The 13,825-nt window shown below is 38.7% G+C and overlaps 2 protein-coding genes across 5 annotated transcripts in view; both read left to right on the forward strand.

Moving 5' to 3' along the window:
- The window catches only part of RANBP2 (RAN binding protein 2), a 33,043-nt gene extending 26,986 nt beyond the window's left edge, over positions 1–6,057 (forward strand). The window contains exons 23-29 of one of the 3 annotated variants that reach the window (XM_027743420.2): positions 106–302; positions 812–1,052; positions 1,543–1,641; positions 1,811–1,953; positions 3,356–3,629; positions 3,754–4,088; positions 5,478–6,057. In XM_027743420.2, the coding sequence (XP_027599221.1) occupies positions 106–302; positions 812–1,052; positions 1,543–1,641; positions 1,811–1,953; positions 3,356–3,629; positions 3,754–4,088; positions 5,478–5,783 (1,595 nt within the window). In that variant the 3' untranslated portion in view covers positions 5,784–6,057. The remainder of the gene's footprint in view (positions 1–105; positions 303–811; positions 1,053–1,542; positions 1,642–1,810; positions 1,954–3,355; positions 3,630–3,753; positions 4,089–5,477) is intronic. The other 2 variants (XM_039384451.1, XM_027743422.2) reach the window with 2 other exon arrangements.
- A 1,239-nt stretch (positions 6,058–7,296) lies between these two features.
- CCDC138 (coiled-coil domain containing 138) overlaps positions 7,297–13,825 on the forward strand; it is a 37,838-nt gene continuing 31,309 nt past the window's right edge. The window contains exons 1-5 of one of the 2 annotated variants that reach the window (XM_027743522.2): positions 7,297–7,372; positions 9,736–9,796; positions 10,418–10,556; positions 11,265–11,380; positions 13,174–13,358. In XM_027743522.2, the coding sequence (XP_027599323.1) occupies positions 10,423–10,556; positions 11,265–11,380; positions 13,174–13,358 (435 nt within the window). In that variant the 5' untranslated portion in view covers positions 7,297–7,372; positions 9,736–9,796; positions 10,418–10,422. Of the gene's footprint in view, positions 7,373–8,834; positions 8,842–9,735; positions 9,797–10,417; positions 10,557–11,264; positions 11,381–13,173; positions 13,359–13,825 lie in introns of those variants that run through there. The other variant, XM_039384459.1, reaches the window with a different exon arrangement.

Below are 13,825 nucleotides of genomic sequence, written 5' to 3' on the forward strand. Positions count from 1 at the left end.
GTTGCCCTGGCTATCATGAGGTTAATTTACAGTATAGGTGCCAGAAATTAAAATAAATAGCAACTAAATACTGAAATATTTTCCACTAATTTTTACTCTTTGCAGTAGGCATTGCAGGAAAAAGCAAATTCAGCAGTGAAAGAAAATGTGCTGCTACTTGGGAAAAGAAACCAACTCCTGAGGAGAAAGCTGAAGCAGAAGCTCAGCAGGTTCCTTCTACATCTGTCTGTGGTGTCAGCAGTGATACTGAACATAACAGTCCAGAAGACTTAAAGTCAGAAGCTAAAATTCAAGAAACAAACGTAAGAACTAAATCTTTACTAAATTTCTTGTTATTAAACTTGTGCAATTACTTCATATATGCATAAGACATTACAGTTTTCCCCTTGTGAGAACTAAAATATCCAATGGGGAAAAACTATTTGAGTCTTTTGTGGCTGTGCCTGATGCCAACACTGAAACAGAAAGCTTAGAGCTTAAATTCTTTCAAAAGAGAAAGAATGTTCAGGTGTTCTCATAAACTGCTTTGGCTAGTAATATTGCTCCTACTGTATACAGAAGAACCAATTGATTTCAGGAAGTCACAGTATTCTTTTTAAAGTTTACTACTTCCCAGATACCTCAGTCTCCTGTCAAGTTAACCTCCTTGTATGTTAAGCATCATGACAAAACTCCAGAAAGCTTACAACAACTTTTCTTGGTGTTCTTTTTTTATTTTCTCAAACATCTGTGCTTAGTCTCTGCAGAGATGGTTTGTGCCCTAGGCTCTTCTAGCTTACTTGCTATTATGTTATTTTTTTATTAATTGCAGGAGAATGAGGTTGCAAGCTCACGTGACTTAGTCTGTACCAGTAAGGAAGAAATGCTTCCTGCATCAAACGATGAGGTGACAATATTTGTCCAGTCAGCTACCAGCAGTGAAGAAACAGATTCCAGCACAGAAACAGTGCAAGTATTGCAGACTTCATCCCGAGCTGATGACACACCTGTAGATCTGTCAACTAAAAAGAGTGATTCAGACTGTTCGGAGTCAACACAAGGTAAGGTCAGAGGTATGTTCTGGGACTTTTTTGTAGTATGATTTTCTGTAGATTAATTTATGTAATTTAGTTGCTGCCTTGGGAAGAAGTAGTACCAATTAGAATTAGAAGCTGTCATGGTTTGAAAAAATGTGTCTAGGAATTAAAATAATTAAAATAATTTTATCAAATTTTTTTTGTGTTCAAATTCACTACTACAGAGCAGTGCTAGTGTCTGCTGTGTAATTTATGAGAGGTACTTTCATTAGTTCATGAAATACCACATGAATACTTATTAGAACTCTGTGGATCTGCACAGAAGTAGAATGCTGAAAATCTGTCTTGAGCCCTTATTTTAAGCCATAATAAACTGTCATTATGACATACTTCACACAAACTGAAATTTATTGGATGATAAAAATACTGTAGACACTTCTCCAGTATATTCTTGTGTGACTACATAAATGCATTTTCTTTAAGAAAGTAAGAGAAGAACTTTTGACTTTCCCCTCTTATTTGATAGAAAACAGAGTCATCTCATTTGGTTTTGGCAATACTGCAGGCCTGTCATTTGCAGATCTGGCTTCCAAAAGCTCTGGAGATTTCGCTTTTGGCTCAAAAGGTGAGTTGGACTAGTCTCTGAGGCAGACCTCAGCTGGACTTCTGCTTCATACAATAAAACTTTTATGTACCATATTTCTACTGATTTGTAGAAACAACAATTTTTTGCAAGTTTTTATCAGGAAGAAAAAAATGACACAAAGTTTAAAATGTGACTCTCCTAATTGTAGATAAAAACTTCAAATGGGCAAATACAGGAGCAGCTGTGTTTGGAGACACTGCCCGTAAAGCAGATGAAGATGAAGGTGGTAGTGATGATGAGGTGGTACACAGTGATGATATCCACTTTGAGCCAATTGTGTCTTTACCAGAGGTAAGATGACTTCTGGAATATAAAACAACATTAAGATAAGCAAAACATTTTTTAAAAACTTGTTATGTTAGCAGACATGCTTAACTTTGCTTTCTGTGTTGTGTGCACCCTGTTCTGCATATGTTACACTGGCTGTGTAGAAACACCTGCTGTTTTAAATCCTAGTACAGTGTAGCACTGGGGAAGGGTCTGGTGCCTCAGTTAAAATCTTAAACATTGATTTCTCTATACCTCGGCTGAGTGTTGATCAGAATGCAAATTTGTACACATAACTTAGAAAAACTAAAACATTATATATAGCACAGCTGAAGAACAGGAAGGAGAACTGGATAACTGCTAGTGCCAATACAATTCAGCTGTGGCTTTGTATCAAGGCTTGTAGATTCAGTTCTGTGGAAGCCATAGCAACTTACAATTTTTACTCTAAGGTAGGCAAGATATTTCTTAGGATCCCTAAGCAAAAAGATACACAGCTAAGTTCACCTGAAGGCTAAGGGAACTAACTTTGTTACTTGGAAAATAAATTGTTTTTCAAGAAGTAGAACCTTCAACTTTGAAGGTAGACTTACAACTTGTGGAGTGAGGCTTCACACATTTATGTCTTGATTTGGTGTTTAGCCATAGTGTGCCTAATAACCATTTCTGACTCTTTTGATGCTAGTCATAATGTCTAGCCTTTCTATTAATAATATAATTCAACTATAGATTAGTAAAATTATTAAGCGAGGCAAATAGAGCATAAATAAACAGCATGCAGCATTCTTTAATTTGAACAGTATTAATCTGATGTATTTTGTAACATGCTTTCAACCACCTTCTTCAAAATTCAGTATGCTTTTGCTCATCTGTGTGTCATATTATGACTTCTGTAATGTTTTTCGTCACATATTTCTCCAGTTCTCTCAAGTGTTCCTTATCTTTGGAAGATGTGCTAACGAAAGGAGGTTAGAGGCCATAATATGCATACATAAAGGGAGATATATCTGTCAGACCTGTTTGTTGGACTTGGTGTTTATTCTATTCAAATGCAAATATCAAGTTCTTAAACAATGTTCAAAAGAACTCCTGCAATTGTAATAGTACTGCGTCTTCCCTTCTCAGTATGCACATCATGCAGCAGACCTGAAACTTTCCTGGGAAACTTGCCAAAACCATATGCAGCATGGTGAAGGAGTATTGCAGTGCTATAATTAATCTCAAACAGTGGAATTTGTTGGGCTTTTAAATTCTGAAAAGGCTAAATGTCACACTCACTTCAGTGTAATGAATTGTGTTGGAGAAGGGACCACACTGAATAATTTTCCACTGTAATGTGTCAGAATCATCATAACTGTATGTAATAACTATTTAATATCTCTCCTAGGAAATCACAGGTAGTCATTCTACTGTGTTGGTTTTCTAGGTGGAGGTAAAATCTGGAGAAGAAGACGAAGAGATTCTCTTCAAAGAGAGGGCAAAACTCTACAGATGGGACAGGGATGCTACTCAGTGGAAGGAGCGTGGTGTTGGAGAGATCAAGATCCTCTTCCATACACAGAAGAAATACTATAGAGTCCTAATGAGAAGAGACCAAGTACTTAAGGTCTGTGCAAACCATGTCATCACCAAAGAAATGAACTTAGTGCCCTCTGATACATCAAACAATGCTTTAATTTGGACAGCCACAGATTATGCTGGTGAGTCTTTCAGGTGTTTTTTGTTGTTTTTCCTAGGCGGTCTGTAGTTTCTGTGCCTTTGTTTTTCCCAGGAAATGATTATAAGATAAAACTAAAGAAACCCTCTTTCTGGATTTATTTTCAGATGGTGAAGTAAAAGTTGAGCAACTTGCAGTCCGATTTAAAAGCCAAGAAATGGCTAATTCTTTCAAGAGGAGGTTTGAAGAATGCCAGCTAAGCTTGTCAGAACTACAGAAGGGGCATTTATCTCTGGCAGCAGGACTGTCAAAGGACACCAACCCTGTTGTGTATTTTGAAGTTTCTGCTGATGATGAACCTTTAGGACACATAACCATGGAGCTGTTTTCAAATATTGTCCCAAGAACTGCTGAAAATTTCAGAGCCCTGTGCACAGGAGAGAAAGGATTTGGATTCAAGAACTCCCGCTTTCACAGAATAGTCACCGACTTTGTGTGTCAGGTAAGCATAACAGGAAGACTCTTCGAGAGAATGAGAATGCATCTTGACTAAAGATGGCGCTTCAAAAAACACTTCTACAGGATAGCACATACTTGTTGGCAGCATGGATCCACTGTGCAGGATACTCTTATCTGCCCTTTCCCTACAAGGAGATGAGAAATGGTGCAAGCAGCACATGCTTCCCTAAGCCAGATGCTTACCTGTGTCTGCCAGCTCCACATGATTCAGTGTTACCTAGCGGTGCCATGTTAGTGTGGAAATAAAAAGTGGAGATAAAGAAATCCTCTTAGAAAGGGCAAGTGGCCTGTTGCTGAACAGGAACACCAAGGAAAGTAAGTGTTCCCATAACTACCATTCATTTTTCTCTCTGTACAGAGAGGAGCTCCTGTATGCTCACCTGCTAAGAACACTTACTTTCCAGGATTCTCTTACAGTTTAAGGTGCACTTTGTATTTCAGGTAGCGTGTACTCGAAGACTGATATTCCCGGTATTTAGATGTTCAGGTTTCCATCTAAAAGAAGTCTTCTAGATCTGATTGTCATGCAGTGGCCTGTTCTTAAAATACTCAAATTTTGCACCAAGAGTATCAGCCTGCAGTGCATCCGAACCCCCATGTAGACAGTGTTGGTTTTAAACCTTGGTGTGCGTTCAGTAGCACTAGCAAGTTCTTCATGAATGCTGAAGGCTTAGGAGATAGATCATAGACCTTTCCTTTCCTAGAACTCTCATCAAGAATTCATTGAGTTTTAGTGACTTATAATGTGCAGAATGAACCAACTTCCATATACACTATGCTAATGTTCAGGATGTCACTACATCACTGAAGCTGAGTTATGTAGACAGCCTTCTATAAACTCAAAATTAGACAGTAATATATGAACGGCTTCTAACCAGAATAAAATGTTACCCTGTCTCTTGATTAGGTATCACCTGTGCCTGAAGTATGCACTTTAGGTGCCAAGTTTTTGCAAAAGAGCCATTTCTGATAAGGAAAGCATCATCAGGTCTTTTAGGGCTTAAGCTTGTTTCAAGGTATTCCACATCCTATAAGGATGAGACTTTCTTTTAAAATGGTTATCTGCACCATATATGTGTGACAAAGTGAGATTTTATCACATGAAATTAGTATATTGTAAATTTGGTCTACTTTGCCTAAATTTTCTCCAGGTACAGTGAGAAGTTTTTCAATTAGAACTAAGGCTTTCCTTCAAAGATAAGATAGCATACATTATCACTTCTGTGTGTATAGTCAAATAATAGGGAGCCAGAAACTCACTGCCTTCCAGAAAAACAAAAAGGAAGTAAAATTGTTGGTTTGTGTTTTGGGACTTGTCAGTTAATGCTATGTCCCCTTTTGTTTTGTTTGTTTTTGTTTTTTTTTTTTTAAGGGAGGAGATATAACTAACCATGATGGAACAGGTGGACAGTCAATTTATGGAACAGCATTTGAAGATGAGAATTTTGAAGTGAAACACACTGGTCCTGGATTGTTGTCAATGGCAAATAAGGGCAGGGATACAAATAATTCTCAGTTCTTCATAACACTTAAAAAAGCAGAACACTTGGACTTCAAGCATGTTGTATTTGGGTTTGTGAAAGATGGAATGGATGTCGTGAAAAAGATTGAATCCTTCGGTTCTCCTAAAGGGCTAGTAAATGCAAGAATTGTCATTACAGACTGTGGGCAAATATAGAATTATTTCTTTCAGTAAACAAATGTTTTAGCGGTATAAATCAGTACTTAGATGTTATTGACTAATTATTTCAACTTCTTAAAATGGACACTTCTGATGTATAAATGTAAAATTACAGGTTATAGTTGGATTTTTTTATGTGTTCTAATTGATTTTTTTTGCATGTTAAATAAAGTTCAGGCACTGGCATATTTCAGGTGTATTTGTGTTATCCTGACATATTTGTATTAAGTGTCAAATTTTAAAAATAAAATCCTAGTCTTGTTAAAATAAATGTCTTCAGTTTGTTTAAAAAAAAAAACTTGCATAATTTGGCTTCCTGCTCTCACGAAGCTCTTTTGAATGTGCAGATTGTAGATGCAAATTGCTGGACAGTGCACTGAAGTCCTTTGAAATTAATGGACGTTTCAATGTGCAGAATGCAAGCTGAGGCAGCTGGATGCTTGTTCATGCTCTCTGGAGTCTCTCAGTATCACCTCAGTAGATTTAAGAGAGCATAGTTATTAAATGTATTGATCAATGTTTTGCTAGAGAAGTACACCAACTCTTTTTTTGTACTTAAAATATTTCTAAAAGACTTGGTTTAACAAAAAACATCTACTAAACATTGAGATTTTACCTGAAATGCTGTAGTATAACCCACTGCCACTGCTCTGATGCTGCTCTCCTGGTTCTGCTCAGTGTTTATTTGCTGTTTTAAACTTCTCCGACCTCACTGCAGGCTCTAAGTACCAGTATCTTGAAAAATTTTGCCTTCAAGAGTGAGTATGCATGGATAAATGCGGGATTTATTTAAACTGATACTCTACAGTTCAGTGCTGGCATTATCAAGAGTTTTTTTTCCCCAAGGTGACTAAGTTGTTATGATCTGTAAATTGGAAATATGTGACTTGAATATTCAACTTTATTTGGATTTGTATTTATTTATTTTTACAGGATAGTAGTAGTACTTCTTCACGGATGACTTTATTACTGTCAACAACTACCTGAAGGGAGGTTGTAGCCAGGTGGGCGGTCAGCCTCTTCTTCCAGGCACTGGGTGACAGGATGAGAGGACATAAAGTCTTAAGATGCACCAGGGGAGGCTTAGGTTGGACATTAATTCTACACAGAATGGGTGATTAAACATTGGAATGGGTTGCCCAGGGAGGCGGTGGAGTCATCCTTCCTTAAGCGTTTTAGGAAAGACTGGATGTGTCACTTAGTGCCATGGTCGAGTTGACGTGGTGGTGTTCGGTCAGATGTTCGACTCGACGATCAGAGGTCTGGTCCAGCCTTTAGTGACTCTGTGATTCCCTAAAGGTCCCACAAAACCATTAGACTGTAAAGAACCACCAGTGCTGTGCCCGTCCCCCGCAGCCCCGTGAGGGGCCTGGCTCGGCCCTGCCCTTCCCGCCCGCCCGGGGTCGCCTCTGCCCCTCGTCCCCAGCTGGGGCGGGGGGCGCGTCTGCGCGTGCGCGGGCGGCGGCGGTTCGTTCGAGCGCGGCGGTGCCGCCATGGCGGGAGGGGGCTCCGCGCCCGGCCTCAGCCTCAGCCGCGGCCGCTCCGCCCGGCGCCTGCAGCCGCGGTACTCGCGGGGGCCCGCGGGGGTGAGACGGCGGGGCCGGGGATGGGCGGCCTGGGGGGAGGGAGAGGAGGAAATCCGTTTCTCGTCGCCGCGTTCCCGAGGGGCTTGGAGGAGGGGGCTGTAGCGGGGGGCTGTGTTCCCTCCTTAGGGTTCATTGTGAACACCGCGGTGTTGCATATCCCTGCACTGAGGGACAAAAACGGGGTTTAAACAGACTTGGGGAGGTTATGTGTTCTTTCTTGTCCTACCCCCGTGCTCTAACTGCCTTACAGTAGAAGTGCGGAAGAGTCATCCTTGCCTGATGTGGAAATTTCCCTGATAATTACAATCCAAATTTTATGCATTACTAAGACACTTATTTTTTGCCTAAAACCTTCTGGTGCCCTCCACTTGAGTGAGATCATATGTAAATGGTAGTCTGCTAAGCATGTATGAAATATATATAATAGGATAAGTAATTTCTCTCTTATCCTCTTCAGCCCCAGCAATTGGCAGCCTTCCTTAGAATGCGTTAGGAGTGTTTGTGATTTTTTTTGTGAAGCCTAGTGATTAGCTCTGTTGTCAGAGAGCAGGAAAGTGTTCCATACCTAGTCAATCGGAGGAGAATCAAACCCGTAGTTCATAAGAGACTGCTGCGCTGACCAGGCAGCAAATTATGATGGGTATCATTCCCTTGCCAAAGTACAGCAATATTATTTTACACCAGAGAATGCTAGGTTCTTTGCACTGATATGAATGAGGGAACTGGACTGTGGTTCTTCTGTTTCCTTGTGCTCACATAAACATTTATGGCTTTGCACAGTGGATTGGGAAACTGATCTACTTAAAAATCCAGCAGCTAAGACCCCTCCCCCCTGCTAGTGTTTTTAAAGCCTTTGATAATTCATAGAAGGAATACTTGCTGGCCAGGAACCTTTGTTTTGCCTGAATTCTGTTTGTCTTTTACTGAAACAAATTCAAACTCATGCTGCAGAGGAAGTCATATGTTGGGAAATATCCATGAGCAACCAGAGATTGGGAGAGATTGAAAGCTGGATTTGAGCTAGACACATAGTTGTACTGGGATATCAGGTTGGTCCTGGGAATCGTCAAATGACTGCAAAACCCAGCTTTTTTTTTCTGAGGAAGTGTGACTTGCCATTTTAGGATCCGGAACTGTCCCAAATGTGATAGAATCATAGAATCATAGAATAGATTAGGTTGGAAAAGACCTCCAAGATCATCAAGTCCAACCCCTTGATCCAACTCCAATTACTATATCATGGCACTAAGGGCCACATCCAATCTCTTTTTAAAAACCTCCAGGGATGGTGAATCCACCACCTCTCTGGGTAGGCCGTTCCAATGCCTGATAACCCTCTCTGTAAAGAATTTCTTCCTAACATCTAACCTAAACCTCCCCTGGCAGAGCTTGAGCCCATGTCCCCTTGTCCTATTGTTGGTTGCCTGGGAGAAGAGACCAACCCCCGCCTGGCTATAACCTCCCTTCAGGTAGTTGAAGAGAGTGATGAGGTCGCCTCTAAGCCTTCTCTTCTGATGTGAAGATTTGAGTTCTTTCACAGCTAAAATCAGGCTGTATGCCATTAGTTTCTGCAGAAGGATTTACAACATGACTAGCATTTTATGGTGCTCTAGATTCTGTGTTTTTCTTGGGGAATATTCTGCTTGAATTACAGAACTGTACTTCAAGAGAAAATAATTTTGAAAACTTACATTTTAAAGACTGTCACTGAGACTTTAAAGTGTAATGCTTGCAAGGAAGAAAATGTTGCATTTGTGGGTTATTTCATTAGAAAGTGGGAATTAAAGTACAGAAAATTACAGCAGTTGATCACTTGATTTAGAACACAGCAGAGAGATGCAGTGAAACAACTAAGATGATGAGAACTACTTTGAGTCTGATATTTTCAATATCTTCTAATGTACATTTAATTGATTTTACTTGTAGCATAAAACTTCTGTCATTCAGTTTCTTAGTATGTAGTTACAAGATAGTAAGAAAAAGTAGAACAGGAAACTGGCATAAAAAGCCTAGGTATGAAGGTAGATGGCACTGTTTCTGTGATTACCTAGTTCTGCTTTCATGCCTTTATTTTATGTTACCATCTTCATTGTGCTTTATATGCTCAAATTTTAGGCTCAGATATTCTAACATATAACACTATGAATATTTCATTATTAGACTGTAGGGAATATATTTGCCTCTTTACATTAGTATGAGGGCCATGTTTATATGTTGAAGAAAAACCTACTTCCTTTTCAAAGCTAGTGGTTTGTAGTAAGAATTCTGTCACAAGGAGTTGTAACTGTTAAACAACTAAGTTGTAACATACATTTTCCCTGAAAATTCTTAATAGATTACAGTGGTTTTGTGTTTTCTTGTAGGATTGCCTCTTGGGAGCATTGCATACCAAATGTAAAAGTGGAAGCTCCTTAGTATACAAAGGTAATACCAAGCAATGGTGCTTTGATCTTTTTCAGGGAAAATACATACTAGAGCTGTATGGTTCTTAAACTTATGAAAGTATTTTGCATTTCAAATAGGTAGATATTCTTGATCAGGGGGTTGTGATACTTGGGAGCCAACCTGGGAATGTTAACATTGGAGTAAAGAACACAAAGGATTCTTTAGAACAGCCTGTTTGTGTTTAAGGCCTGCTTGACGTAGTTGGTAGCAGTCCACCTCATAATGCATATATTTAGCTTTAATTTAAAGATACATAAATGTTTAATATTTAGAATGTGTTTGGGCTTCTTGAGAAACACATTGCTGGTGCATGTGGACAGCAGACTAAAACAATTTATTTTTCAGACTTCGGTTACAGAAAAACTAGTATATGCAGGCAAGCTCTAAAACTTCAGAAAGACAAATCTGGTGTGAATGCTAAATAATTCTTACTGTAGTTTAAGCTTTTATAATTCTTAATTTGTCAGGCTGCATCAGTAGTGGTTTTGGCTCTTAAACTTACATGATTATGTGGCAAGCACTCCTAATAGGCCCTTGTTGATTTCTTAATGTCAACTTCTCAAATGCAAAATAAAATTATAAAAATTTTATGTATTGCAGGTGACATGGACAGCTCACTGGAAAACACAGCTATTTCTCTGTCAAGTTGTTCTTTAGAGTCAGAATTTACTGCAACTGGAAGAGAGAACAGCATCAGATCTAGTGATTTCCTAAAAGGTTTTAAAGACCAGGATTGGTAGTAGGTGTTTTCAGTTCCTCTCATCATTCAGATAAACCATGAGTAAACAATATATTTGGACTGTGCAAAAGTTAAGGTTCCTGTATTCTTGAGTAAAGAATTGTTTGTGGCCAACTTATGAGATAATGTGGATGTTGATTTTTATGAGCAGTACTGTCTCATTTTTTAGTCTGATGTGTGCATGTTGAAATTGCTAATGGGATACAGGGATGATAAAAACTGAACTAGGTGATAAAAAATTAATTAGGAGGAAAGCAAATAGCCCAGACTGATAAGTAGATTTATTTTTTTGAGAGATAATTTGATTCCAAAAGCCAAAAAATTACTTCTCAGAGCTTTTTTACACCAAATATGAAAAATATAATATAAAAAGGGGGCAAGTATTTTTAATTTTCCAGAAATTTGGTTGTTTGTGATGAGAGAAGAGTGTTGTTTTTACCTGTCATATACATGTGCTTACAACATGAAAATCCTAGTTATTGCTACTACTTTTAAGTCAGCAACACTACTAATTGCTGTGGTTAGTCTTGCAAGTAATAATGCCTTCCATCCGAATGATTTAACTCTGCTATTTGTTATTAGTCAAATATCGAAGTCGTACATTGAGCAATGTTTGCCTTTTTATGCAGCCTTCTCTCAGTGCTCAGTTATGTAGCATGTTAGAAAGGAACTGAGTAATTTAAAATTATTGCTTTTTTGTATTTTTAGTTTTGGTGATGAGCAAGATTCTTTTTGTGATTCAAATGGTCTAGAAATAGAAGAAAAGTCCATTATTTGCTCTGAAACTGATGCAATTCAAAATACAGCTATATACATGGAAACAGGTAATAAATATTTAATTTTACATATTCTTGCAACTCTGTGTGAAGTAACATGTAATTTTAAAAACTTTCTAGTAAATATATTTCTATTCAATTCAGAAATACAACAATCAACTAAAATGTATTTTAGATGGGGGATTTAACCTTTCACATAAATATGAGTAACTCCTTTAGACTTATTTTAGGAGGTCCAGATGCACTTGAAGCAATACTAACATAAATTTTAAAAAAAAGAGATCAACCTTTTATGAAACTGGTTGCCAGCTGACGTTATAATATAAATGAAGAAACAAGTTGGGTTTTGGATTTTTGTTTGTGTGTTTGTTTTGCTTTATTTTGTTTTAAGTAGCTAGCTACATTAACAGATACTACAACTCTGTTAGTTAGATGTTTTTTGTCAGTCTAAGGATGGAAAAACTAGCAATGGGTAGTGTTGCCTTTTGTTCAGCTAACCCAGGAAATTCTAGCTACAATCTTGTAGCAGGGACCAAGTGGCATTCATTCACTGAAAATGTTTGAAAATGCAAGTGGAGGAGTTTGCGAATCAGTGTAGCCCTCTCTTGTGGAGAGTTTTAGGTTTAGAAGAGCATTGATGTGTTCTTTTGAAAGTGTATGTGAAAGTGTGGAGACAGACAGACAACCAACTCCAAAGTGGCTAAAAGGAATCTCAGAAGCCAGGCAGAAGAGATCATTGGAGCTGTCAATGGAGACACTTTAATAGGTAAAGCAAAAGCCACGCACTCCAGCAAAGCAGAACAAGGAATTCATCCACCATTTCCCATGGGCAGGCAGGTGTTCAACCACCTGCAGGAAAACCGGGCTCTACCGCATGTAATGGTGACTTGGGAAGACAAACACCACCACACTGAATGTCCCTGCCTTCCTCCTTCTTTCCCTAGCTTTATGTGCTGAGCATGACACTGTATGGTGTTGGGGTCAGCTGTCCTTGTGCACCCTTAGCCCCCTCACTGGTGGGGTGTGATGGGGTGAGAGGCAGAAAAGGCCTTTATGCTGTGCAAGCCCTGCTCAGCAATAGCTAAAACATCCCTGAGTTATCAACACTGTTTCCAGCACAAATCCAAACCATAGCTCCACACTGACTGCTATGAAGAAAATTGCCTCTATCCCAGCCAAAAACCAGCAAAGTACCAAGTTAGTGTTTCTGATACTGTGGTAATCTTATCCTGATGTGGTACTTAGGTGCAGTTGACCTTGCAAGATGTCTCTCCCCAAAAAGATCCCAATACTTCCCTTCAGTTATCTGTGAACTTTGTCCATTTGACTATTTGTGAAATCCAGCCATTCCTCATTGTGCCATCTGCATCTTTCATCAGCTCCTTACACTGTAATCTGTCACGTCGAACAGTTTCTCATGTGGTGTCCAGTAGTTTCTTAAGTCTTCTGCTGTTAACTTAGGTGTCAACCTAAGGTCTAGTCAGCAGGAAATCACTTGCCTGAAGCCCTTACAGAAATAATAGGAGATTTTGGTGACAAAATGACTCGATCTGCGCATAGATTCTATACAGATATCTCTGGGATTTCTGTATTGCAGTGGAGGGCACAGTTTTACTTATAAAACTCCATTGATTCCTGATCAGTTCAAACAAATTGTGTAACACTGCTTTGAGCAATTCTTTGTAATTCTTTAGATTACTTTCACATTTTGATACATCTTGCTTTATACTTATTACTCTGAATTCCTAAAATACATTTTCGATGGTTTTATACAACAGTCATATAATTATTTAGCTACGAATAATTTTTTTAATGTAAAATGTTTTTGTTCCTGTCCACAGGCCATACCTTACCATCTCGTTTGGCTGCAAATACACAAGAAAATAGCGACCAAAATATTGGTAGTGGCTTGTTAAAGAAAATTGTGAGGGGAACTGATGCTCAGGCATGCAATAGCCAAGGCTTAATACCACCTCACATCAGTCAAATTTATGATGAATTATTTGTCATACATCAGAAACTCCAGGTAGGAACTCAACCTTAAAATTTTTGTTGAATAATGTTATGAAGATTCTTACTTTTGATAAAGAAATGAGAAATTATGTACATAGTAAAACTTGCCTATGTATTAAAGCTATTACTTAGTGCTATTACTTTGTACTAAGCACAATTAATTATATACTAAACCTCTGTCTTCATATGCCTCTTTCCCTAAATTAGTTCACTGATTTGGTAATGGTGCTTTGACTTGGATTATGGGTAGGTCAGGTAGGTGGGTAGATTCAGCTTGAGGGAGTTTGAACACAGTGCTTCTACTGTCTTGTAACACACTATGGACATGGAGGGAAGCACCCACAACTGTTACTTCTCCTGAGAGCATCTAAAACTGTTCTTCTGACTCTACACATTCCAGAGCACTTACCTTCATGACCTCCTGCAAAAACCCTCAATTCATCCCACCAGTCCATCTCCAGCAGGCCTAAGCTACTAACA

The sequence above is a fragment of the Pipra filicauda genome, unplaced genomic scaffold, assembly GCF_003945595.2.
Source record: "Pipra filicauda isolate LSUMZ 115617 unplaced genomic scaffold, ASM394559v2 scaffold115_size4368891_pilon, whole genome shotgun sequence".
NCBI lineage: Eukaryota > Metazoa > Chordata > Aves > Passeriformes > Pipridae > Pipra > Pipra filicauda.